At 44.2% G+C, this 26946-nt stretch overlaps 1 protein-coding gene across 1 annotated transcript in view; it reads right to left on the bottom strand.

Moving 5' to 3' along the window:
- Window positions 1–17899: 17899 nt before the first annotated feature.
- Tekt3 (tektin 3) overlaps window positions 17900–26946 on the bottom strand; it is a 33954-nt gene continuing 24907 nt past the window's right edge. Inside the window, 2 exon segments of the mRNA NM_001024739.1 lie at window positions 17900–18235; window positions 25197–25351. Coding sequence (NP_001019910.1) covers window positions 18019–18235; window positions 25197–25351 — 372 coding nt within the window. The 3' untranslated portion in view covers window positions 17900–18018.

Here is a 26946-nt window from a genome sequence, read left to right as displayed (position 1 = left end):
GGTTCTGTGTCCCAGCCTTGGTCTTAGTACACAGGGGCACAAGGATCTGTGACAAATGGCAGTGGATATAATACAGGGTTGCCCCTCTGGAGGCAAGAGACAGCAGGGAAATTCAAAGTCATGTGATTCCTCAGGCAGACCTTTTTGTGTCTAGTTATTGTCTTAAGAAATCCCACTAACAGGGGTTGGGGATTTAGCTCAGTGGTAGAGCGCTTGCCTAGCAAGCACAAGGCCCTGGGTTTGGTCCCCAGCTCCAGAAAATAAAAAGTCCCACTTACAAGCTCAGTGCTTGCCTTTCAATTTGTATTCCTCTTTGTTTCCTCACAGCCTTTACAAAAGTCTGCTCTAAACATCTCACAGTCCTGTTCTAAAAATAGCAAAGTAAGGATCATTTTCCATATACCTGTGTCTGTCTCTTGGGGGTCATAAAGTAAAGTCCAACGGTCTGAGTGGGGGTGGCTCAAATAACAAGAATTTGCTTTCTTATAATTCTGGAATCTGTATTCCAGACCTAAGGTGTCACTAGGTTGCTTTCTTGTGGGGTACCTTCTCAGGAAACTTGTCATCTTCACTTCAAATATCCTATCTCCAGACTCAATCACATTCCAAGGGACTGACAGCCAGAACCTTTTCATACGAATTCTGAGGTGACGCAACTCAGCCTCTACCCGCTTCACAGGAAAAGCAGTACAGCCTTGGCAATTAATGAGTGACCCCAAATAGAGAGGTAAAATTGGGAAGGAAAGGGGGAATTTCACTCCCCAACCCCCATTCCAAAATGATTCACTCTCCATTCAAAGAAGCCCTGGAGTCTCTGGTTTCCTACGGGTTGTTTGTTTGTTTGTTTGTTTGTTTGTTTGTTTGTTTGTTTTTATTAGACTGGCTTAGAGGATTGGAGGCATGGTAATCAGCTGAGGGCCTGCATGGTGGAGATGCAGAGAATTCGTAGCTGCTTAGACCAAGAGCTCTGCTTCTCAGTGCGGAGGGACCAGTACTGCAGCCAGTCTGTGAGGCTGAAGGCCTGGAGACTCCCTAGAAATTCACTGGTGGGAGTCTGGTGAAGAGGCTGGAGTCTGGTGAATAAGCTGGAGTCCGATGTCCACATGGGATGGCAGCAGCAAAGGTACCTGGGAAGAATGGAGCCCAATGGACTGCCTGATTTCTTCCACTTCCAATTTTGTTCCACCTTCTGGTTTCCTTTTTGCTCATAAGGATTCTATTTCCTTGTAGCCTATCTCATAGTCAAATGTCCTTTCTGACAAACCTCATCCCACTACTCTAGCTCTGTTGCCCACTGCTGAGCCCTTCTTCCCACAGACCCATCAGAAGCATAGCATCTTCCCAGAGCCAAGGTTCCTTCCAGCAGTGTCTCCTCATAGACAACTTCATAAAGTTTAGATGACTCCACCATACGATTCCCATATCCTGCTACTCATGTCCTCTGTCCCTCCCTTCCCCAGACCCTTCATTCCAGGCGTCTAGGAAATCCACCAGAAACTCCAAAGGTCTTTCTCTCCAGGATCGCTCTCGGGACAAGGAATCTGATTCTCCCAAATTTTCCTTCCCTCAGCAGCCCCTCATTAATTACCAAGGCTCCATCCTCCTCTTTTGGGGAGGGATGGGCTGTGGGATGAATGGTGTTGCACACAGTTTGTAAGTGCGGTCTTAACCTTTAGTCCCTCATACTATTCCCACAATTCTGTCTCCCTTTTCTAATTTCTTGGTATCATTGAAGGCCACCTCTCATTTAAGCTTTGTCTGACTCAAAAGGCACAAGTGTACACTCCTCACACAGCTCGCTCTTGGATTTAGTCATTTGTTCTCCCTCCTGGCACCATTTCTTGAGTGGGACATCTCTTTTCCTGAGTGACACACTTCCACTTCCATTTTGGCCTTCCAAGCTCTTGCTCACATGACCCCATGAGCACAGGGCAGCCCTGTTTCTTCTTCATCCCGCTGCCGACTGCCTAGGACGGTGTCTGGACTTCGAGGCTAAATACAAATTTATATCAGCTTAAGTAAATGTAAGCTAAATTCAGTTAAGATTGTTGTCCCTTCAAAGTTCTGGGTTTTGTTTTGTACCATTTTGTTTTGTTTATTTTTGTTATTTGGCAGTTTTGTGTATGTGTATAACGAATTTTAATCATTTTCACCTCTCATTTCCCCCTCTCATTCCCCCTCCCTCTTCCATTGGAAACTTCCTTTTTCTCAACAGATGCCCCTCCTACTTTCATGTCGTAGGGGACACATGCCACACTGGGTTTCAACAGAGTGACTTGCGTGAGAATGTGTGAGAGGAATTTCCTGTAGATGGATATCAAGTGAGTCTACACCACCTCCTTACCCCTAAACCATCTCTGCCATCAATAAGGGGTGGGATTTGATGTCCATCCCTGATCCCTGATGAAATATTGATGGGTCCAATCTTATGTAGACAGTTAATGAGTTCGTGAACGTCACAGCTGTGTCATGTATAGATGATGTCTTCTATGACCCATCTTCTCATCTTCTGGCTCATACAATTTTTGTCCCCTTTTCTGTGGTGGCCCTGGGCCTTGGAGGAGTTACTATAGATGTCCTATTTAGGGATGAGCACTCAGTGTCATTTAATCTCATCATTTGCCCAGTTATGAGTCTCTGTGTCACCTACCACTCACCCACTACAGTAACAAGCCTCTCCAGAGAAGGCTGAGGAAGACTGATCTATGGGTATATAAATGAGTATTTGGAAGGCACTTGGACAATGTGTTCATTTAGCATAATGATATTAGAAAGTGTCCCCCTGGGGGTATATGATGTCCCCAGCCATGGGCTCTTCTCCGGGTTTACAGGCATTCATGCATTCCTGTAGACGGGCCTCAAATTCAACCAGAAAGTACTTGCTTATACCCGTAACAGTCATGTTACTGTTAAAATAAAGTCAAACAAATCGCAACAGGACAAATCAACCAAACAAGAAAAAGAGCCAAAGAAAAAGCATAAGAAATGCATAGAGACATGAGACACCAGGAGCACACATGTTCACATACCCTGGAACCCTGGAACCTTGAAGGTCTTTTAATCCTAGCAAGAGCACTATTACTTCCCAAGTTGTGTTTATTAAATGAATCAAATGAAATACATATCCAATACCCAAATCTTCCTCAAAGATATGAGCAGATTTGGGTCAATTCTGTCTCCCAAAGTATATAGGTTTCCATCTTCATGTTTCTCATGTGAGATTTCCTGGAGACATGACAAACACTCCTATTCACCGCAGAAAGGGCATCAATGACAGAAAAGCAATGACTACATCCAAGTCCAACTTGGTAAACCAATGAATTTATTAGAGTGACTTATATGGGGGGTAGATGAGGGGTTAACTCACAGGAGCAGAGATGACTCAAGGGTGCAATATCACCAAAAGCCCACCCTATCATGAATAATGACTTAAAAACTGCATCCCTGGAGTTATCTGTAATAATGTGTTAGAAGCCCAGCATGTCTCTTCTAGGCAGGTTGGCTGGTCCAGAGAGTCTCTCTCCACACAGTTCTGTCTCCAACAGTCAGCTCTGCCTCCTCTTACTCTCTTCTAAGAAAGTTGTTTGCTACTTCTTGAAGACAGCCTCTGTATATCTTATAAGTTTCAGGGACTTCTTGAGACTTGGGAGTTGTTTACTTCCTGGCTCATGAGACTTCTTAACTTAGAACTTTAGGAAATTGTTGTACATCGATGTGTTCAAAAGAGAAGTAGAACAAGCCTGTGCAGGTCAATTGTACTGTTCACTGATTTGGCCTTCCATGTGTGTTGTAAGCTTGGGTTGGTTTGATGTTACATTTTTCCATATGATCTGTTTTATTCAAGTATCAAGAGTGGAAATACCACATGGGATTGTTGTGTTCTCTTTCTCTGCTTCTGGGACAATGTGGCACTGTTCTAGTGTGGGATGCTCCATCACCTTGGTCACAAGATAGAAAAGATATATAAATGAATTGATTTGTACATGAAATTTGCTGAATAAGGTACAGAAAGCTGATTGTGGTTGCATCCATCCATGGTTCAAGCAGATAGGAGGAAGGAGGATTGTGAGTTCAAGGCTAGCCTTAGATATAAAGATTTGGGGATTGCTATTACAGTATAACAGCATATACTGAGTGATATTAACAATTCTTTAGCCATTTGGCACATGTTGGAAACTAAAGAATATTAATAGCATGTGATGTGCATGTCTATGACTAGTATATAATGAGCACTGTCACGTGAGGTAGAGCTGTTTGGTTTTGGTTCATGGTTGACTAAATTACTGTCTCACTCCATTTGTGTTGCTATAATAAAATACCATAGACCTGGTAATTTATAGTGATCAAAAAGTGTTCTGGCTTATGATTCTTACTAGAAAGTCCAAGAGCGTGGTGCCTCACATCAGGTAAAGGTAGAGCCCAAGAGAAAGGGTAGGGCTTGCCTTTAGAGCAAACCCACTCCTACAATGATGACATCAATCTATCCATGATTAATGATCTAATCTTGCCTCTTGAAGCTGCCAATGCTTAACACTGACATACTGGGGACTTGGCTTCCAAACATGAACCCTGAAGGGAATATAAATTGCCTATTCATAAAGAAACCTTTAAAATAACTCTTGAGATAAGAGCTATACATATTCAAGCAGATGATTTTTTTCTGCTGGAACTGTGCTGTAGGAAACGATGTGTTCATTCATTGTGTGAGTCATGCCCATAATTGGATAATGTGCCTTGCATTAGGATGATGGAAGCTAGCTAAGTAGGCACTGATGAAGATAGTGCCACCAACTTGCTCCCCCACACCTCTTCTCAATACTTGTCCAACATTATGCATACAAATTATGATGCAGTGTCAAAGGATGCACACTCCAACTGAAGGCTGGAATCAAGTGGTGCCCATCATTGCCTATTCACTGGTTTTGCTGTTTGTTTTGTTTTTTAAGCATTACTATATACCACTAATAAGGTCAATTATAGCCTTGTAAATAATGTAATGTTGAATGGTTTGCCCATTTGGCTGAATATTAAGCAGTTTTAGATAAGATTTTTAGATAAAATGTCTGTCTCCCTCTTCCTTCCTCTTTCCCTCCACCCCCCACCCTGTGTGTGTGTGTGTGTGTGTGCATGTGTGCATGTGTGTGTGTGTGTGTGTGTGTGTGTGTGTAGACCAGAAGTATAGTTCCTCATGTGCTGCACACATTGGTTCTTGAGACAGTGTGTTTTGCTGACTTTGGATCATCATTTACTTAGCTGGTCAGAGAACCCAGAGATTTGTCTGTCTCCTATCTCCACTGAGATTACGAGCATCCACCAAGCCCAGCTTCCTTGTGTGGGTTTTTGGGACCAAACTCAGGTCTTTATTCTTATGGAATGAGTACTTTGTGGACTGAGTGATCTCCCCATCCCATATAGCAGTTTTTCAAAACTTGGACATTAAAGGCAAATGCTGAGAATTTTTACTTCCTCTCAATATTTGGCTATTGTCTATGAATAGTAGAGAAAGAGCTCATTTTGGGGGGAGAAGTGAGTAAGCAGCACTTTATAGCAGCACCTGAATTACGTCACAGAACTTGAAAAGATCCTGAAGTGTGTACCAGGGACCATTCACTGCCTCTGAACTCAACATGCTTTTACTCTCCCTGAGTGTTTAGATGGACACAGAACATACAGAAGGTTCCTTAGTGGGTGTTGGTCAATGTGATCTGCAGGACTGACTTCTGCTCTGTGTTCTACGCCCCCAGACTCAGATGTTAAGTTTTTGATATTTTCAGACTATCATGAAGAAAACTTTACATTTTCCTTAGATGCAATCAGGACTTTATGTTTTCCTAATATCCAATTCTGGACTAGGCCATCTCTCCCTTGCTGCAAGGAAACAATTTACTGGCTCTGCACACATATGTGAGACTGTTTGGAGGTTTTCCACTTCACTGATCTACCCACAAATCACATCTTTAATTGACATAGTTAAAACACATTGCCTCTGGAATAACCAAATAATTGTGGCCAGAAACTCTCTGGGTAAGAGTGGAAGATTTCTTATCTTAATTACTTTAACATTGTCGCCAAGTATTTCATCTGTAAACAGCACAGTGACTCCTGGGTTATCTATAGCTTCTAAGTCTATGTTTTTAAGGACAGCACTTCTTGTTGAAGAAATGTATAGACTTCTTGTGCTTTTCAGGCTGTTTCTTTTCTTTTACCGCCCATCATGCAATAGCCCATGTGTGTTTGCTCCCTCCTTGAAGCCCTGTTATCTGGCTGCTCAGAGCTACCCAAGGGAAACAGTAAGGAGTTGAAAGCAGCCCTCGTTATGCCTTTCTTGTCTGTTTCTGACCTTCAGCTACCTATGACCCTTGCAGAATTGCATACCCGATCCAGCACTGCCTGGACCCTCCCATGTCCCCCCTTCCAGTATTACCTTGGACCTATTATATTGTATCTACACAGATCTTTTGCACTTTGCTCTTCATGAGCACGGGCCTTCTGAACACTCTTCTCCTCAGAGGTGTGCCTGCAGGACCTCACACATGGGACCTATCCTTCCACTCTTCAGACCTTCATGGCCTGAGGAAGAAACTGCTTACCTCACAGCCCATGTCATCAAGAATCTTCCGAATACTGTCACAGCTGTGCCTGCTGTAAATCAACATCCTGCCAGTCTGAAACCAATTACCTACCTTTCTTGGGCACCTACAGTTCTTCTCTTTTATATCTTGAGGCCACCATTGTCCCAAAACCCTCGACTCACTACATGGTGTGAGACCCTTCCTTCTTTCCATTGGAACTTCACTAGAAGAGTCTGCCTTCCTACTTCCTATTTATCAAAAACCTCTCCATCTTTTTGCTGTTCACCATATGGGTTCAAACATCTTACCCAAACACCTAAGAGCACTGTCTTACACAGTACCCACTGAGACCCTAACTAATGCTCAGGATAAAAGGGACTGTATTTTAATCAGGGAGCTCATGACTTCTCAGTAGCTGGGTAGACTCAGACTCATTATTTAGAATTCCTCCCACTAAACCCAAAAGCCTAGAGGTGGCATGAGTGGGATTTCCCCATGTGTGTCAAGTAATAATGACTGGGCAGTGATCAAAGGCTGGTCAAGCACAGAGGCAGAGCAGGACCCACACTGTACATTGTACAGCAGCAGCTGTGACACTTGTGTGGTGGTTAGCATTCTGTCAATTTGACACAAATCAGAGTTACCTAGGAAGAGGGGTCTTTAGCTGAGAAAATACATGGCATCAGATTGGCCTGTAAGTTTATGGGGCATTTTCTTGGATGATGATTGGTAGTGGAGGGCCCAGATCATTGTGGGTGGTGTGAACCTTGGACAGATAGTCTTGGGGTATATAAGAAAGCAAACTAAGCAGAGCAGGAGGATCAAGCCAGTAAGCTGTGTTCCCCCATGATCTCTGCTTCAGTTCCTAAATCCAAGTTCATGTCGTGACTTCTCTCAGTGATGGACTGAAAGCCTTAAGAGCATCAGAAAGCAGAGGAGACCACCTAGAATGTGAACAGAAGGACTCTTCCTATGTATGGGAGCTTTCTTGCAGGTCAACAGAAGGGCTCTCTTGTGTTTTTGACTCATCAAATCAAAGTATTTCTCCTTTTCTTAATGACCATCCACTTGTAACCCAATGGAATAATTTGATTTCTTAGGGTCAGCCAGATATTTGCTATAATTAATTCATATTCTATAAAACCACCCACAAATAAAGCATTGCATGAGTCCTATTCATTGTACAGAGAAAATCTGTACCAGGAAGCATTGGGTTTGGGGTCATGGGTACCAGGACCTTCAACAAGTGCTTTGGTTGGCTGGACTTTGGTACCTTAAACTTCTGGTTTGTCAATAGCTACTCGTGGTTAGTGGCTATTATTCTAGCCAGAAAAGATACGGAACATTACTCCCACTGCAGAATACTGATGGAGAGTGCCAAGAGACAGGAACACCACAAGAAGGGCTATGAAGCTGCCAATGACATCACTGGACAGTTTATGGGAAATGCACAGAACAGAAGTCATATTTCACAGACAATAGAGATTGGACTGAGGTAAGTGGAGGAGACAGCCAAGCCCCTCTGGGATGTGCTCCAGTGTGCCTGTGAAATTAGATTAGTGGGAGGCAGACCAATAACTGAAGAATCTCACTGCAGTCAGCTGGGCTCGCAGATGATAAAAGAGAAGAGGGGAAATTTACCATGAAAGGGTAGCCCTTTTGATACAGGAACCTCTAATGTTAAAGATAGGAAGCAATCCCAAAAGGTATCTTGAGGTTTAAGATTGAAGGGGTGGCTTTCAAATCTCTGGGTTGAAAAGGAAAAAAAGAAGGGAGTGGTATTCAGCTCAGAGGACAGTGCAGTTTATCCCAATCAAGGTATTTACTACAGTGGTTCTTAGCCTTCCTAATGCTGCAGCCCTTTAATAGAGCTCATGTTGTGACCCCAATTTTTGTTGCTACTCCATAACTGTAATTTTGCTACAGTTATGAATCATATCTGGGTTTTCAAATGGTCTTATGCACCCATTGTGAAAGAAAGGGTCATGTAGCCCCTGAGGGGTCACAACACACAGGTTAAGAACTACTGCTTTATTAGTTGAACATCATCCCCTCCCCCAATTTCCCAGTGTCATCTTTTAGATATTTCCATTGTGTTATTTGTTATAAGCCTTCCGACTGGATTGGACCTTGGTAGAATACTCCACATTCCTTGAGAGGAATAGAAATGTCTTCTGCTGGTAAGGCTGGAGAGATGGCTCAGCAGTTAAGGGCACCTACAAGAATCTCACTGCAGTCTTGCTCTACAAGAGGAGCTGAGCACCCACATTAGGCAGCTGGGAACAGTCTGTAACTCTGACTTCAGGGGAGTAGATGCCTCTGGCTTCCACTCTTGTCAGGCACCTGCACTCACAGGCATGTATCCATGTATAGACACATACCTACACACAATTAAAAATAATACCAAATCGTTAAAAAAAAAAAACCCAACACACCATACCAGTGGTCTTTAAGGAGTTTAGATTTATGCGAAGATCAAACTGCTATGTTCAGGACCAGCTATAATTGAGAAGAGTATACAAAAAAATTTGGGGTCTCTTTGCTCAAAACCCATTAGACATTTAGATTGTGACGAGAGAGAATTTAAACCAGGCGTGTGTGCTCTTTGTGAGTGAAGGGTTCTGCTTGCCTGTTCAGGGATCATGCTGATCTGACCCCTGGGCATAGTTGTATAAATGACACATCTTTTATGTGTCTACCTAAACCGTGTCTACCTAAAACACCCCCAGGGGCCTCCCCTTACTGCCTTGTCTCATACTGACTTGCTACCTCTCAGATAATCTTTTAATTAACAACTGAAAGGGCGTATCCCAAGGCTCACTGTCTCTTACACATTCTCACAATTAACTTAGCTCTTCCCAAGTCTATCTGACTGATGCCAGTCACCTCTACTGGCTGTGAGCTCCAAGAGAGCAGGGTTCATTCTGCTGTGCTGTCCTCTAATGCCGCATTAGCATTTAGAGCATAGCCAATAAAAAAATGCACTGATTGGGAGAAAATAATGGCTGAAATACAGTTTTCCATACAATGCGTCCTCAGAATTACACAGTGAGGGCAAGAGCAAATTGACCCTGGAGGGGAGCACAGCAGAGTTCCTCACGTAGGTCACCCAAGGAGATGAGACCAGGGATCTCAGTATGATGCTCTCCTTTGTCCACTGGATGTGACAAGTCTGTCCACCTTTATGAATCTTTATTAATGATTGGCACCTTTCTCAAAGTCCTGCTAGTTTTTAATTTCTACTTTGAAGACATAAGGTAGACAAAAAAAAAATCATAAAATGAGCTTTAAAATCCTGTCTCTGTCTTTCTGTGTCTGTGTCTTTCTCCCTTCACTCCTTCCTTTTTTTCTTTCTTTCTTTCGTGTGTGTGTGTGTGTGTGTGTGTGTGTGTGTGTGCGCGCGCGCGCGCGTGCGTGCGTGTAATTTAGGGGAGGTTGGATGTGTGGATATAGGAATGACCTCATGCAAGTGCTTGTGGAGGTCAAAGGACAACTTATAGACGTTGGTTTCTCTCATTCCTCCAGTGAAGGCCTTAGGACGCGGGTCATCAGGCTTGGTGGCAAGCGCCTTTACTCTCAGCCATTTCATTGGTGTTAAAATAGTTTTCACAGTGAGAATGCCTCCCGATTAGTAACCGTTATTAACCCTGAGGAAAGGTATCCTGGGGTGGGTGAGAGTGGAGAGAGAACGGAGCCTCTGCTGCAGCATCGCTTGCCTCTTTGCCTGGCACATCTTTACTCGGCCTAAATTTTTTGTAAATTTAGCATTTGTCATTATTATCAGGATATTCTAGGAAGTTAAAAACTCGCAAAAGCAAAGAAAAAAATCCCAGCATTCCACCTCCTAAGCTTTGAAGCCTTTGAACTTCATGTGACCCTGTCTTCCAGCCTATTTTCTTTAATTTTGTAGTCCTGTAGCCACTAAATATAAAAGTTAATATAAATTTCATCTAAGACCATTGCAAAAGTCATTTGCCTCATTAAAAGTTGTTCTTCAAGGTAACTTTTAACATTTGCATTTCTTCTGTTACATAATTTGACTAGTTTATTTTTTGAAGGAAAACATGGCTCTATGCTATCTTATAACTTTAAACAACCCTAAAATACAGACTATACGTTCCCTAATTCATTAGCTTGACCATAAAATTCAAAACTCAATTAACAACTAGGGTTTAAAAATCCAAATGTACTTATATATTTAATAGATAAGAGTTATCAAAACATATACTTGTATTTCAACACTGTGGTGGTTTGAATAGGTTTGGCCCCTGTATATTCATGTTTGAATGCTTGGACATAGGGAGTGGCCCTATTAGGTGCTGTGACCTTGTTGGAGGACTTACATCACTGTGTAGACAAGCATTGAGGCCTCCTATGCTCGGTGTAGAATCAGAGTCTCCTCCAGGCTGCCTGTGGAAGACAATCCCCTTCTGCTGCCTGTGGATCAAGACATAGAACTCTTGGCTCCTCCAGCACCATGTCTGCCTGCAGGCTGCTGTGCTCCCCACCATGATAATGGACTGAACCTCTGAAACTGTAAGCCAGCCCCAACTAAATGTTTTCCTTTATCAGTGTTGGCTTGGTCATGTTGTCCCTTCACAGCAATGAAACCCTAAGGCAAGCATACTTAAAAGTTAAAAGTGAGCAGCTGGCTGACAGACATCCATTATGAAATGGCTCTCCCGAGCTTGTCGTCTCAGGCCTTTATAGACTGGTACAGTTCACGGCCAGTGGCCTGCTGTGATAACTAGGTATGTTTTCCTTCTTCACTGTCTGTGTGTGAGGAGTATCAGTTTACTTTTCAAATCGCTGTTGGATAGTTATTTATCCTTAAGTATCCTCTTACCTTGGATGTGTCTGTACAACCATAAAAAGATCCATTTGATCCCCAGCATCACTTCAGCATCCTTCAGCATCCCTGCCTTGTGACTTACCCAGAGCCCTTCAAGCACCATGGATAGCCCAGGACTGCAGTCCACTGCTCCCTGCACTCTATTGCTACCTCAAAATGTGTACTATAGAGTGCCAAGCTTCTTTTGTCTCTATTAAGTAGAGTTAAATGACACTATAAACCCATTCCTTCAGATGTGGATGGATGTGGATGGTGCTACAGATTAGGTCGTATTTCTTGACTTCCAAGAATCATATACTTTAAAGGTTATTTTTATAAGTTTAGTTCACCTACTGTTTACTACTGCATCACCTGACTAGTTTCATGGATTAAGACTACATCCTATTACCTTTTTCAGTGGGTACGTTCTTACATTTCAGGCCCAACTTGGCCGTGCGTAGTACAATTTGAAATCGGGATATAACAACCCTTAGCAGCAAGTCTAAACTGCTCCGCTCTCATTGCTTTGTAAAAATAAGTACCCAAAATGATCACAGCAGCAGTCCAGACCTGCCCTCCCATCTCCCCTCAAGCCTCCTGACTCTTATTAGAGCTTAAGTAACCTTGAAAGCAGGGTACAGCTGACCCAGCTGCACAGTGTCACATACATTCCCTCACAGCAGTAACTGGCCACGGCAGAATAACAGGACCTCTTTCAATATGGGCAAACTCTTCCTTTATTCTAAGCCTGCTCTCTGCTCCCCAGCACTATCTCCCCAAAAGCTGGTTTTCATCTGCTGTTATTTCTTCTTGATTGTTTTCAGTACAGTAGGGAAGTTGAGTAGTTATATTTATGTCCCCTGGCTTGGCTGGTAGACATCCTAAGTTTGGGGTTCCAGCTCTCCAGAGGACACAGGCTCAACTGCTTAGTCACCACTACAGCCTAAATCTGGGGAAGCAGAGTTCAAAAGTCATAGTGTAAAAATATAATTCACCATTCAGTACCTACATTCAGCTCGTGGTGTGTGTGTGTGTGTGTGTGTGTGTGTGTGTGAGAGAGAGAGAGAGAGAGAGAGAGAGAGAGAGAGAGAGAGAGAGAGAGAAACTGCTGAAACTGCTGTATTAGTCAGAATAGGTTAGGTTCAGATGCAGTAACAAATAGCCCAAAAGAGTCAGGCACTTTAAAGGGCACTGATTTATTTCCTATTTGTATGACACAGACACAGGTCTGGTAAAGTCAGCTTACTGTGGTAACTCAAGACACATCTCAAAGGTTCTTGCTTCTGTTTCCAATGAAATTGAATTTTGGAGGGTCTAATGATGGTGATATAATACATTCTCCTAAAAGCCACTTATGTTCTTTCTATTCAGGCCCACTGATCTACTTACCCACAAGGGACTGGTAGGTAGGATGCTGGGAATAACTTGATACAGAGTACTAATGCCTGCTACAATTGGTCCCACTTAACAAAGTTTAATGCATCCTCAGTTCTTTTCTCAGCAAGCATGAGTATGTGGTCACCTTATTTCTGTACTGTGAAAAAGTAGGTCTTCTCACATAAAAGATATTTTATGTTTTACAGATACGGCCTGCATCCTGTGCTCGTGAGTCCTTCATCTGTGGAATCAACCAACCATGGACTGAAAATATTTAAGACTGCATGTGCACTAAGCATACAGACTACTTTCTTGTCTTCAGGCCCTGAACAAAGCAGTGGAGCAGCTGCTCACACAGCCTTTCCGTTGTCCTGGGCATTGTACCTATACAGAGAAGGTAGTACATACAAGGAGGTACATGGGTTGTGTGTAAATGTGATGTCACTTCAGACTTGAGCATCCATGAACTGGTATCTGCAGAAAGCCCTGGGACCAATCTCAACAAATACCTAGCCTGACTCATGCTTCAATTCGTTCCTGTGAACAAAACCAGTCATGTGTCTTTTGTTAAATACCTCATTTAAGTAGACCAGATATCTATCAAGCCACCATCCTCAGTGTAGCTCCACGGCACATGCCCAGTGGGTGACTTTGTGTCTTCTGCAGAGGATCAGGAACAACATCGCTTCTGCCAGGAGTTCCTTTACACAGTGGAAACACCCATGGGTGGGGCATGTGAGTCATAGTGAGACAGAAAGCAGTGTCCTGCCTCCTGATTTACTGGCCTGTCTCCATCCATGCCTCCCTTTCTGAACAATAAGACCAGTAACATCTTATTTAACCACTGCTTTCCATCATTAGAAGTTTCTGTGTTCTCTTTGCAAAAAGCAAGTCCCTTGGTCAGTCAGATAAATCTAGTCTCCTGGTAGGTGTCACCTTTCCTGATTCCAGGAACATGAGGTAGCTTGATCGTCTTCAGTTGCCTCTTCCATTTCATGAAAGGTTGCTGTGTTATATTATAAAGTCTCAGCGGCATTAAGTGTTTCCTATGATGTGTCCTGTTTCATTCATTAGGATGCTCTTGGGAGAGGCTTGAAGGTAAGGCTGAGTTCATTAGAAACATCGCAATCACGTGAGGCCTACCATTATGTCAGTCACAGCTGAGTCTTCAGCATCGCATGGCATCAGCAGTACTGAAAGAAGACGAAGACCGCAAATGATCTGACCTGGGCTGAGAACTCACCTGGGGCTGCTGGCCACAGGTGGGAGTATCCATCGTGTGAGATTTTTCTATGTGGCTGCCTGGGTTTCCGCACATCACAGTGGTCCCAGATCTCTCAAGTTTTACTTACTAAGTTTCCAAAGGGACAAAATCAGAAGTTTCCAGGCTTTCTAAAGAGTCAACGGCAGACTCAGTATAGCTTACTTCTAGTGCACAGGAGGTCAGGTGACCTAAGTCAACTCATCATCGAGGTGGGGGACTTTGCAAAGACATGGGTATGACTGTCTTCTCTCAAGAGCTTGGCCAACATCTCCAACCCTCACCTTAAGGAACAAGGAAGCTTTCCTGCCCCGTCTAGGAGTTACCTAACATTGATGCTCTTGGGTCTTGAAAACTAAATCTTGCTCCTCGGCTTCAAGTTTTGAGACTCTTTGCATAACCCATGGAATGTGTTGGGGTCAGGAAATTAGGACATCTGGCTAGTAATGAGTGAATAGATAGTTCTCAAAAACAGATTTTTTTTCATATTAGAAAGTATTTAGGTTTCTCAAGTCACAGCAGGACTAAGAGCATCCTCTCCTACTGAGACCAGACAAGGCAGGCCAGCTAAGCGACAGGGATCCAAAGGCCCACAACCCAGTCAGAGACAGCACCAGCCCCACATTGGGTGCCAAGTTTTGATGTTATTTTATGGGGAGTTTCTGTCCTATTCTTTCCCCTTAGCTCCTGAATAAAAGACACAGAAACCTAGTGTTTTTTTATTTACAAGCTGCTGGCACTGTGCTGAGCAGGTTCTGAGCTATTCTAACCTAGCTAGGAGGTAATGACCAGATAAATGCCCCATAACCTGCCAACTGAGTCTTGTTTGGCTCTGTTTGTACCCTCGGGGCGAGCCTCTCTTGACCATGTGCTCATGGTCCATCCTGCCTCATGGAGAGCTTCTTCTTCCAGTTCCTCTGTCCTTCTTATCTAAGTTTGTTTTACTATAGTCAGTCTCTCTTTAAAAGGAGATAAAAAAAATTGGAATCGTTATTAAAAAATTAGAATGCAGATGCAATGTGTTCTTGCTTCTCCCTCCATTTTAACATAGAAAATATGATCCCTTTTAACCATATTTTCTGATTCTCTCCTTTCTTCAGAGACTTTACCATTTTATTTTTAACATAAATATTTCTTCCTATGATCTTTTATAATCAATTTGTTTTCTTCTTTTCTTGTTTTCACACTTAATGCCTTACCAGTTCAGAAGTTTGGGGCTTTTCAGTCTTATCAGAGCTCCTTGAAAACGTTCCTTGTGACTGTCTGTTTGTTTGCAGGCTCCTGCGGTCATCATATGTCTATGACGACTAACTCTGCCCCTTCAGTTCAGTCGGGAGGGCCTGTAAGGTTGGGACTGGGAGGAGAGGAAGCGGGACTGCATTCAGGCTGTAAATTAAATGATTAAATTAAATTAAATTAATTAATTGAGGTTAAAAAAAGAAAGTATTTAGATTTCTTTAGAGAGTAGGTTCTTTGGCAAGTCGGGCCTCATTTTGCAGAAGTCAAAAAGATACCCTATGTCTGAGTGACCAGAAGTGACCAGAACCTTTACAAAGATATATCACTGCAAAGTTGGCCGTCACGTTACAGGAAGGGGAAATGTTTGAAAAATGAGTTTTCTTACAGATCTGAGTCTATTCATACGTGGCTGGGATGTCTTGAGTGAAGACCCACTAAACCATGATGCCATCTGAATTGTTTCTTTGGGTTATGATGGTGATGTAGTTAAAGGACTTTTTTTTTCCTTTAAAAAAGTGGGGCAGAAAGAAGCATCTTCTAGCAAAATTATCAAATGGCAAGGTCCCAGGGAGATGAGCCACCCACCCATCATACAGCAGAACCCCCTATTGTTGATAAATGAAGACCCCAAGCTGAGGAAGAATTCCAAGCCATTTGGAGAAGCGGGGTGACTGTGGACATTTCCACTCTCCAGGACCCCATGCAGATGGCACTCTCATTTGGACCTCTAGATTCATAAGTGTCTGAGTTCTTACATGACCTCAAGAGCTTTCTCAATTCAACACCATGCGTAATTACTGCCAATGGGCCGGGGCTGGCTGCCAAAGTGAAGTCAATTTGTAGTCTCTGGTGATGAACTTAAGCGTTCTCTCTCCTCCCTGTGAGTGTATGAATAATTGACAGGCTGGGTTTCTGAATTCACCGTCAGTACTAGGCAAAGAGTGGCTAGCCTTGGCAGTCAGAGGCAGAAGTACATACAGCCCTGCTAGGAGCCATTAAGGGCTAAGGCTAGGAGAGGGGAGGGTGAAAGACTCAGGCCACAGGAATAATAGCAGTTCCACTGTTCCAGATTAGCCTGTACCCACAGGGAAGGAGTCCACCCCAGTTCTCAATGCCAACAAATAAACAAACAATCTAACTTAAACTCAGTCCCCACTGTTCACCTATTTATAGCACAAACTTAGGATGCAGAAGTGCCAGGTGAGTGGTGTTTAGAACATTCTCCAGAGACATAAGTAGAAATTACTAAAATTATAGGCGGCTTGGCTATTTAGGGGCAATTACACACATTTCTAAAATTGAATGCTGCCTGGGTAAGTGGATGCCTTTGGCAGCCCAACAATCCTTCCAGACTCACATCATGAAAGACGGATTAAGCAGAGGAAGCTAGATCATGTGTTGTATCTGCTTCAGCCCTGAGATCCTTAAACATGAGTACGTAGCGTGAGTCTGGGCTGCCTGGAGACCTCAGCACTGCCGTAGTTGAAGTAGCAGCCATGCTTCAGACTAAAAACCCTAATGTTTATTTACAGAATCTTGCCCTGCCCACACTTTACCAAAATAAGAAAACGAGGCCTTTTCTGTCTGAACTACATTTTTTCCCCTTCCCGTCGCGTTCTTGTAATACCAGGAATATACAGCAAGTAAAAAGAACTGTGTTTCTCTCACACCTGTGAGTGTGTTATGTCTGCATTCTTCAAATTAAAAAAAAAAACAATTCATGGAAAAAAGATTCTCCACAAACACATAACAAATTAAAAGATGTGTGAGTTTAGGGTTGTAAAACTGGTAAAATTATGACATTCTGTTTAGCTCCTAACCATTGGATGACTTAGCGGTACTGAGATACCTGGTTCCATCAAAAGTATAGGGAACAAGACAAAATCTGTAGTTTGATTCTTGATACTTGGGGCCACAAAAGTAGCCGATGTGCAAGCTTATGTCTGTACATCAACCCTTCTGGCATCTGACAGTGTTTCCTGACGATGTTTCCTCTCTCTAAGGAGAGAGGGCATGGACTAAGACAGGAAGACCAGGAGGAGGGAGAGACATAAACTCCATTCTGGAGTTGAGGGGCAATGGTCAAGCAGGACAAGCACACCCAGATTCAGAGAGAGGCACCGAGAGGAAGAGGAGAAGGTGAGAAACAAGAAGCCCTTCTCTGCTGTGCTTCCCATTTCAGAGTGGTGGCAGTGCTGAGGAATCCCCAAGAACCCATGGGCAAGAAGGAAAAGAGACAGGAGGAGGTTAGCATCCTGCCATCATTTTCAAAGGCTAAGGCTCTCCCCTGTGCTCCTTGAGCTCTAAGGCTTGCCGCCTCACTCCACATACCAAATGTCCAACCATGTCCCAACTGGTGATGAAGACTTTAACACACAGGTCTTTAGCGAACATTCAGCGCTGATGACAGCATTATGACTCATGATCTGGTCACCACAGGATACACTGGTCCTCATTTTCGGCTCATCCATATTACGTACGGAGTGATGAGAATCCTTTGAACCCTCCTATTTACTTTCTTGGATAGATCGACTACATTTCCTTACTTCTATTCCATAACCCAGAAAACAGAAAAATTAAGGTTTAGGCACAAATGAAAGGCCGTCCAAGACAAGGGCATGGTGTTTCTGTCAACACAACCCTTTAATAGTGACTATATTAACACTCATTCAGGTGCTGAGATACAGTTCCCTTCTACCATTTTTTTAGGAATATGAAAACTACTCTTCGCAGGGTCCCTAACAGAAGCCGACCAGCCGGAGGGTGCTGGGGTAGCTATTGCGCATGCTCATGCATTTTTCCTGGTCGATGTACAGAGTGTTGGCTTTCACAGCCAAGTCGTGCTCCAGGGTGGCTTTGGTATGGGCCAAGGACTGCAGGGTGTCCTCCGAATCCCTCAGGCGCTGCTGCAGAGTCTGGATGGTTTCGTCCACCTCGTAGACCTCGTTAACAAGGCTGCAGGAGGGGAGAGCATGGTTAGGCGGGTGGGCACACTTGGGCAGCCTGTCACCAGCTGATTTAAGGGACATGTCAGAAGTACTTTTTATATCAAGAGATGCATACATCTATGCATGCTTCCAGAATTACCAGGATCATCCCCTATTGTCTGTACCTTATTGTCTGTCCATAACCCAAGAGATAACATAAACACACTCGTGAGATACCAGTAAAATTTTACTCACATACACCACACATGCATGTGCAAACACACACACAAACACACACCCCTATACACTGACATACAAATTCACATGTACACACATAAATGTATGATGCTAATTATAATATTTTATAATTATGTATAATTATAATATATTATAATTAAAAGAAGGAAAATTATAAATGCTAATATTTTGTAAAAAAAAAAAAAAGCAAATGTGAGGGGTAAACCTCTTGACTTAGGTGGGGCTTTATCCCTTTTGCTTTAGTCCTGAACAATAGTTTTTTAGAGATGAGGAAAGAGCCTTTATCCCAGTTAGGGGCATTCCTCAGGTTATAATGTCCCATTAATTCCCTAGGTAAAAACCTCACAGAGCTAAAGTCAGAACATTGTGATTTTCCAAACCTTAATGCGACATAAAGGGGATGGTATGTGACACTCGTTGTGTAGGCTGTGACCCCCCAAAACTGTCACGGATGCTCTTTCTGGGTACTGAAGAAAAATAGTCTCGAGGACGGGAAGAAAACAATAGTGCCATCACAAAGTGGAGCAGCTCCGCCTCACTGACAGTCAGGTCTGTCTTGGGCTTCCAGGTTTTGTACTTTATAGACCCTCCCTAAATGCCTGTGTCTCCAAGCTGCCCCTGTGTCCCTGCTCACCACCCTGCCAGAGCACTGCTACTTATCATTTGCATAAATAAACATAACTATTAGGTAGGCTTCCAGAAATAGCTGCAGTGCCTTTTCTTTTTCTTTTCCTTTTCCTTTTTCTTTTTCTTTTTCTTTTTTCTGGTCTGTTTGCTTGGGGAAACCATTATCCCTAAGTAACTGTCTGCCTTCTTACTTTGTTTTTTTGCTGGACATAAATTCTCTTGTTTAGCAAGTCAGCGTCTTTCTTCCCCTTTAGTATTTCTTCTACCATGTTTCTATTAGACCATGTTACTCTTCCCAAGAGCAATTACCCACCGATTTGAAACCATATATATATGAAACCATATATATATATGAAACTGTTCTGAATGGAACAGTGCCTATGGCCAAATAAGGATCAAGACATCCTTAGAGGGAAAAAAGTTCTCACCATGACAGAAACATATCCAGGCCACATTAACACCAGAACACAGTGCAGCTTCATAGGACTTAGCAACTGGAGAAGGAACATCAGGGGTCATCAAGCCCCGTGTCCTTGTATCATAGATGAGGAACCTGAGCCCAGGGGATTGATAAACTCTCCTGTCCATGGGCACACAGCCCACATGTGTTTATAAGCAATGCCAGGCCATCCTGGAAGTTAGGAAGGAAATACAGAGGCTGGGTGGTGTATACTAAGAAACAGGGTCCTGTTTCCTGTCCCCACCCTCTCTATTTCTTGCAAGGAAAGGACAGAAGCAGAGACCCAGGAGGGTGGCCTCAGGACACAGGGCTCCTTTGAGATGACCCATCTCACTGTCTTTCTTATTTGTAATCCCCACAGACAATACACAGGATGCTTTCCCTGCTGAATGTCAATATCAAAGAAACAAGTGAGTTTTTAGTGCCAAGTGTACTTTTCAGTCCTACTCACACTGTAAAGTTTACCCTCCTAGAACGTATTCATGTATAGCCTGGGGACGTTTGATATGTTTACATTATGTAGCTGGCTCCACCAACCATCCAGATGTAGAGCATCCCAGAGACCCACAACTGACCAAAATGCACATCTGTAATGTAGCCTTTACATCTATGGGTCAGAAAAAAATCACAGGAGGAAGAGAAAGGTCTTTGGAACCAGCGGCCCAGGATTCGTTGCTTCTTACTGAATGTACACACCTACTTCTTGTCCTGAGTCCCTTAACAGCACAGTACAGCAGCTGCTTGTCTTAGTACCAATCACACTGGATTATGCTAATCTACAGATGACTTCAAAATATAGAAGGAAGTGCTCATAGCAAATACTGTACCATTTAATATACAGGATTAAGTGCCTGTGAATTTTGACATTTCTGAGGGTTTCCTAATATCCCCAAATACCAGGAAGCTGTAATCAGGAGATACTTTTTTCTCTCTCTCTTAGACGTTTTAAGAAGAGTTTCCTGAAGGGGTCTGGATAAGATTCCACACTGACACAAACATCTCCATGACAAATGAAGATCTCACAGCTTGAAGATCTCACAGCTTCTCAAGGAAAATCCCACCCCAGTTGACTTCTGAGTTTCCCCTCCCAGACGCATACACTGGGCTGGCCACAGGCTCTGAGGCTGGCAGAGGAGGGGTGTGAAAGAGATAAGGGCAGTACCCTGTGTCACTGGTGTGCCTCATCTCAGATAATGCTAAACCTCATCCTTTTGGGTGCTGGACTAACTTCTGACTGACTTTACCCCTCCCCCATGACCTCACGCAACCCCCCATCATAAAAACTAGCCATCTTGTCTTCCAAATGTCTCCGCCTTTCCCATTTCACCCCCCACTTCTCACCCCTTCCCCATCCTTCCTCACTCCTCTGCGGACCAGCCCTCCAGTGAACTCCCACAGTCTCTGACCTCAGGGCATTCCTTTGCTATCTTTTCAGCCAGGGTGACTAATCTGTCTCTTGAGCTCTTTAATGAACACCAACTTCCAACACTAGGGGAAGAGATACTTCTTCCAGTCCAGACTAGTTTGCTTCCCAATACTACTCCAACAAACCAACCCTTCTGTGGCTCAGGAAGTGACATCATTCAGCGAGAACAGCCTTGCTTGCAGTTACATCCCGCAGTCCCCCCATCCCCCAGTTTATAGACAGGACAAAACTATGTGTCAGATGACCATCAGCTTCTGCACTCCAGGTGCAGGAGGCAGCCCTGGGAGGAAGCAGAGGGCTGCAGGAAGTTCTAAATCTAAAGGATGCACTCAGACCCAAGACAACCAAAAAGAAATGGAGGAGCCCACTTAAACAGAACTACATCCAGTCTGAGACAAGGAAGACCCCAGTAAAGGGTGCCCACCAGCTGGCATGTTGGTCCACACCTCTGATTCCAGCCCCGGGAAGCAGAGGCAGAGGGATCCTGAGTTTAGGACTGGCTTTAGATACACAGTAAACCCATCTCAAAAGAACCTAATCACTAGGGGTGGGACTCTGGTTGAACACCTGCTTCCCATGTGTAACAATCTGGGCTGCATCTCTCCCACCCTCTGGTAGCAGAAAAAAAAAAAACTCACAGAAGCTCAGGGGCATGGAAACATGTTAACATCTCATACCCTCTTCTGGTATCCTAAAGACACTCCCTTCTGGTGGCACAAAGTCTGAGAAATCATCCAAATGATACATCTTGCTCTTTACAGCAAATTGGGCTAAAAAGAAAGTTTCTGTTTTGTTTGTTTGTTTGTTTGTTTGTTTGCTTGCTTGCTTGCTTGCTTAAGATCCAGCATATCAAACTTCACCGGCTCTTCAGAGCTGTTGGAGAGGGCCAGGGGTGGGGTCTACACTGGTTGCTGTCTATCACCCCCAGGACCTGCCTCTCCTCTCCCAGTCTTGCCTGGCTTCAGAAGGAATCCTGAACCCAAATGTGTCCTTACTCCCTTCAGGCAAATGCTAGCCTCCTGGGAACACCTCTGAGAGAGAAACTGATGTTACCGAAGTATCAGTGTCAAAACAAGACATGGAGGATCTGGAGAAAGTAGCCTCAGAGATTTCCTTTACTAGAAGCTCTGTGTACACAGCAGGGAGCATCCCTCCCTGGCTGCCATCAGAATCCCACATCACTATCAAGGACACAGGTCACTTCCACTTTCCCTGGTCTTAGCTGATTTGGGAAAACTGTTTTACTGAAGGCATTCCAAGTTTTTTGTTTGTTTGTTTTCTCTTAATTACAGACTTGAAAACAATTTTGCATTCAAATACAAATATGTCTGCTATAGTTTATCTCTTTTGTCTTAGAATCTAGATTTAAGTCAAGCAGAGCCTTCTCTGGATTTCTACCAAAGATGCCAAAAAGGTTTCAAGCTGCTTTTGAAGGAGTCGGCTTAGAATAATTAAAATGAAATTAAGTTTGGAAATGAAAACTGAAATTTTTCTCCATCCTCCAACCCCCACCCTGACCTTATGATCTTTCTCATTCTAGACAGACCAAGGGTTGTTTTCATAGTGATCAATTTTGAAAAAAAAAAAAGAAATCATGTTTTTCTCCAAATAATACCTTTGGCAGGGAAAGCCTAACAAGGAACAAAAGCAGGTTCTGTCCTAGAGTCAGCGCGGAAGCAGAGGAAGCAGGCACATTAGAGGGCAAACGGGGAAACTAGAGGAAACAGCAGTGGTCTTTAGCTGGGAAAAGGGAACTCACGGGGGATAGGGAGGGACTGGGAACACCTCTCCATGCTTGGTGACTCCAGATTCACTCAAACCACTTTTATGGGCTGGGTCATGGCTTGGTGGATGAAATGTTTGCCCTGAAGATGTGAGGAACAAAGTTTAGATAGCCAAGAGTCATGTAAAAGCCAGGTGGGAGTCATGGAACAGTGCCTGTAATTCCAATCTGGGGTTGGGGAGAGGTTGGGGTGTGTTCCTCAGAGCAACTTGGACAGCAGCATATCAGCAAGCCCTGGGTTTGAATGAGAGACCTTGCCTCATTGATTAGGGAGAATGATTAAGGATAATTTCAGACATCATACCCACACGCATACACAACCACAACATGCAAAGCACACACAAGTCTCTCCTCTCTCTCTCTCTCTCTCTCTCTCTCTCTCTTTCTCTCTCTCTCTCTCTCTCTCTCTCACACACACACACACACACACACACACACACACGAATGCAAGCATGCATGCACACTTGGAAAAAGAAGTGTTGATGGTGTGCCTTTACAATAGAACATACAAAATTCCCAAGGCCCCAGGTTCCAATCCTAGCACCAAAACCAAAAACTAAAACCCTTGTTTATCTAATTGCAGTCTAAAGAATTATTTCCATCTCATTTTCGATGACTCTGCAGAAATTGTTTTGGACTGTGAAGCTGACCGGGGCTCAGCCTCTCCTTATAATGTTTGCCTAAAGAGGGCCGGGGAGAAGGTTCGGGAGAAAGAAGGGCTCAGCAGGTGAAGTCAGTGCTTGGTGCACAAACTTGAAGACTTGATTTCTGATCCCTAGAACCAACGTAAAAAGCTGAGTGTAGCTGTGCACTCTTCTAACCATGGTGCTGGGAGGTAGAGACAGGGGGATCATGAGGACTCATTGTCTAGCAGCTGGCCCAAAATGGCCGGCTCCGGCTTCAGTGAGAGACCTTACCTCAAAAAGAAAGCAAAAAATAAAAGAAAGGAAGGAAGAATAGGAGACACACTACCAGCCTCTGGCCTCCACAAATGCAAAAATGGGCCAATCCCCTGCTCCCAAGTGTGAGCTGACATTCTCGTTCTCACCCTCAGTGTCCCAGCAACGCATTTGCAGAAAGCCACAATTCACCATCTAATCTTAACAACTGTCTTTCTGCAGCAAGAGACACACTTCAGCTGGCCACCCAGAGACTTGTCTTGCCTCTGGAGCAGAGGGCAACTTATTCCAAATAACGGAGTGTGTAGAAAGAGCCCATTCTGAAGGGGATGCATCCTGGGTGAACAGCCTGTGTATCAGAAGCCTGGAAGGTGCTACACTAGTTGATACACACGGCTAATCTGGAAAGGTCCTTTGTGCGCGTAGATGCTGTCTGACCTTATGATGGGTCATGTCCCAAGGAACCCACCGTAAGCTGGAAATGTAAAATGTGTTTAGTACACCTAACCCACTGACGATCAGAGCTCAGTCTCGCCTGCTTTAAACACTCACTTTAAACATTTTCGGTAGCCTGCAGCTGGGTAAAATCAGCCTACTTTAAAATAACGTGTTGACTATCTCATGCTATTTAATGAGTCCCTGCACTGAAAGCCAAGAGCTACATGGGAATAGACATAGCTTATGCCACCATAAAGTAAAGAAATACAAACAAACAAGGACTGTGCATTGTGTTGTGTGGGTGTGTGTATGTGTGTGTCTTAGCATCAAACATAGTCAGAGTCCATAATGCACATGGAGAGAGATTACAGTAATGATCTCCGGGACTCAGAGCCCCATCCTCTGTGTGAGAAAGAGCTTCCTGTTGCATGTGAGGGAGCTTGGTTTGATGAAGAGCAGCCATCTGATCGTCGTCCTGGGAACAGCACACTGGAACTAGCCCAACCCTGGCTCTTGGAGCTCCGGGTGGTCTCCATGGCAAGAGCGGATATCAAGGGCAAAAGACGCCACAATCAGCAACCGAGTTCAGAGGGGCTGCTGCATTGGTGCTCAGTCTCTCTTCTGATGAGTTCCCGCCCTCCTGCACACTGGGAAACTACAGAATGTCCGCACCAAGAGAGATGTTCTGGAAACCAGGACTCCAAAAGCTCAGAAACCCAAACGCCACCGTGAACGTTTCGACTGAGCTGATGCGCATGATATGCGATGTACTGGTACCGGTTCAGTTACTGGTACCGGTTCAGTTTCTAACAGATACGGCGCCACAGGCAGGGCACCAAGCTCGCCACTTCAGCCACCGGGGAGTGTACAGCTCAGCGGCTTCAGACACATTCCCACCACCGGGCAACCATCACTACCACTCCTCTTAGACTTTCTCCATCTCCCCAGATTGAACCCACTACCCAGTTAACAGCTCGCGTCGGTAACAGTTTTAAAGAAGCCTTCTTAACGATGCTTGTCAATGGGAAACACCAAAGCCCAGCTGTATCCAGGAAGGGGTCCCCCGGCTCTCCCCTTCCGCGCACCCCGTACTCTTACCGTAGCTGAGCTATATCTCTGCACAGCTCTATGTTCGGCCTCCTCGTTCTCTCATCCAGCCGGGTCTGCGCCACCTTCAGGAAGGCAGACTTCTCCTTGATGGCCTTTCTGATGGATTCTATGGCCATTTCAGTCTGGAAGATCTCCTGCAGGGTCTGAGGCAAAGAGAAGCAACAGCTGACATCTTGTTGCCATTCCCTGAGCAACCCGTGACACTCCCACCTCTGGCCCATGTGCTTCCTGGACCTTAGGGAGGAGAGAGCAGCCTTACCAAGACCCTTGCACCTTCTACACGCTTCTCTCCCTGTGTTCAGAACAGCTGCTGTCTCTGACCTTGCTCTCTGTGCCTCTACAGTTCCAACTCCTCCCCCATTTGGGTCCTTTGGTTGTGGCTCCTTTCCAATGGCCTGGAGACAGCCCAGGCCACGCTAGCACATTTTCCAAACTTGATGTGTTTTCTACACTCCCCTGTCTAATCCCAGTGGGGGTCTCTCCAAACCCTCCCACGTTTTCTCAAGGTCTATGCCCGTTCCCTCTGCCTCCCACCTGCCTGACATACATTACAGAGGTTCCCGGAATCTGTCTTTTGTACTCACTGCTCTCATGAAAGTACTCACTGCTCTCAGGGCCAACATCAAGGGCCTCTTGGATCTTTCCCTCTCCTTGAAATCCTGCCTCGCCTGCTCTCTTAGCCAGCTGCTAGCCACATTCCCAGATTTCTATCTGCCCCTCAACCCACTGCCAAAGCTTTATCCTCAGAAACTCTGCTATGTCCTCTCTGTCCTACAGAGACCTTGCAAAACCACACTCATTTAATGCCTATGTAATCCAAGCACTCCTAAACCTGTCACTCAGGCTCTGACCTCTCTCCCAAACTTTATAACCAACCTGTCAAAAATAGTCATGTCTGTTTCTCACCAGAAGAGACGAAGCTTCCTCCTGCTAAACACTTATCTCTCTGATTACAAGTGGTTCCTTCTGTGCCTTTCCAACAGACCAGCCATGTTCTATGGGGTGTGTGTGTGTGTGTGTGTGTGTGTGTGTGTGTGTCCTTGCATATGTGTATTGTCTCCCTAGGACATGAGATAGTAGGATCACTGTGATCCCTGTGTCTACAACATGCCTGAGTGGAACCTAGAATGTACCTAAATTGAGTTGAATTGTGTGTCCTTCCCCCACAAGTCCTTGAAGTCTCAACCTTTGAGTCCCAGGATGTGACTATATTTGGAGATTGAGTCTCTGCAGAAGTCAACATAAAATGAAGTCAAGAGAATGGGTCCAAGTCTTACAAATGGAAGAATCTTGGACACTGATGGCTATTCTTGGTTTTCAGCTTGACTACATCCATAATTAATTAAAACTCAAATGGCCAGGCACACATATATTACATATATGACATAAGAGATATCTATGAAAGAGATTTATTCTATAAGTTCTATTCCTCCAGAGAACCCTGACTAGTAAAGACATAGATAGCTACACTCAGAGAGAATGTAACACAGATACACGGAGACATAGAGCACAAAGAAATAGGCTTTAGAGGCAAGCAGCCTTGTGTCATCTCAAGCTCAGACTTCTAGCCTCTCAGACAGTGAGCACTTTATGTGGCAATAGCCCTGGCAAACTAACACAGCAGTTACAACAACAACAACAACAACAACAATGAACAAAGGGACTCTGTCACAACACCTTCCTAGGGACTTTCAGGATGGAGTCTTACTTTCCTGACCCTCATCTGCCATCCCAGCAA

The sequence above is a fragment of the Rattus norvegicus genome, chromosome 10 (assembly GCF_036323735.1).
Source record: "Rattus norvegicus strain BN/NHsdMcwi chromosome 10, GRCr8, whole genome shotgun sequence".
Lineage (NCBI taxonomy): Eukaryota > Metazoa > Chordata > Mammalia > Rodentia > Muridae > Rattus > Rattus norvegicus.
Note: the sequence above shows the minus strand (reverse complement) of the source record. Positions and strands in the feature narration are given on the sequence as shown.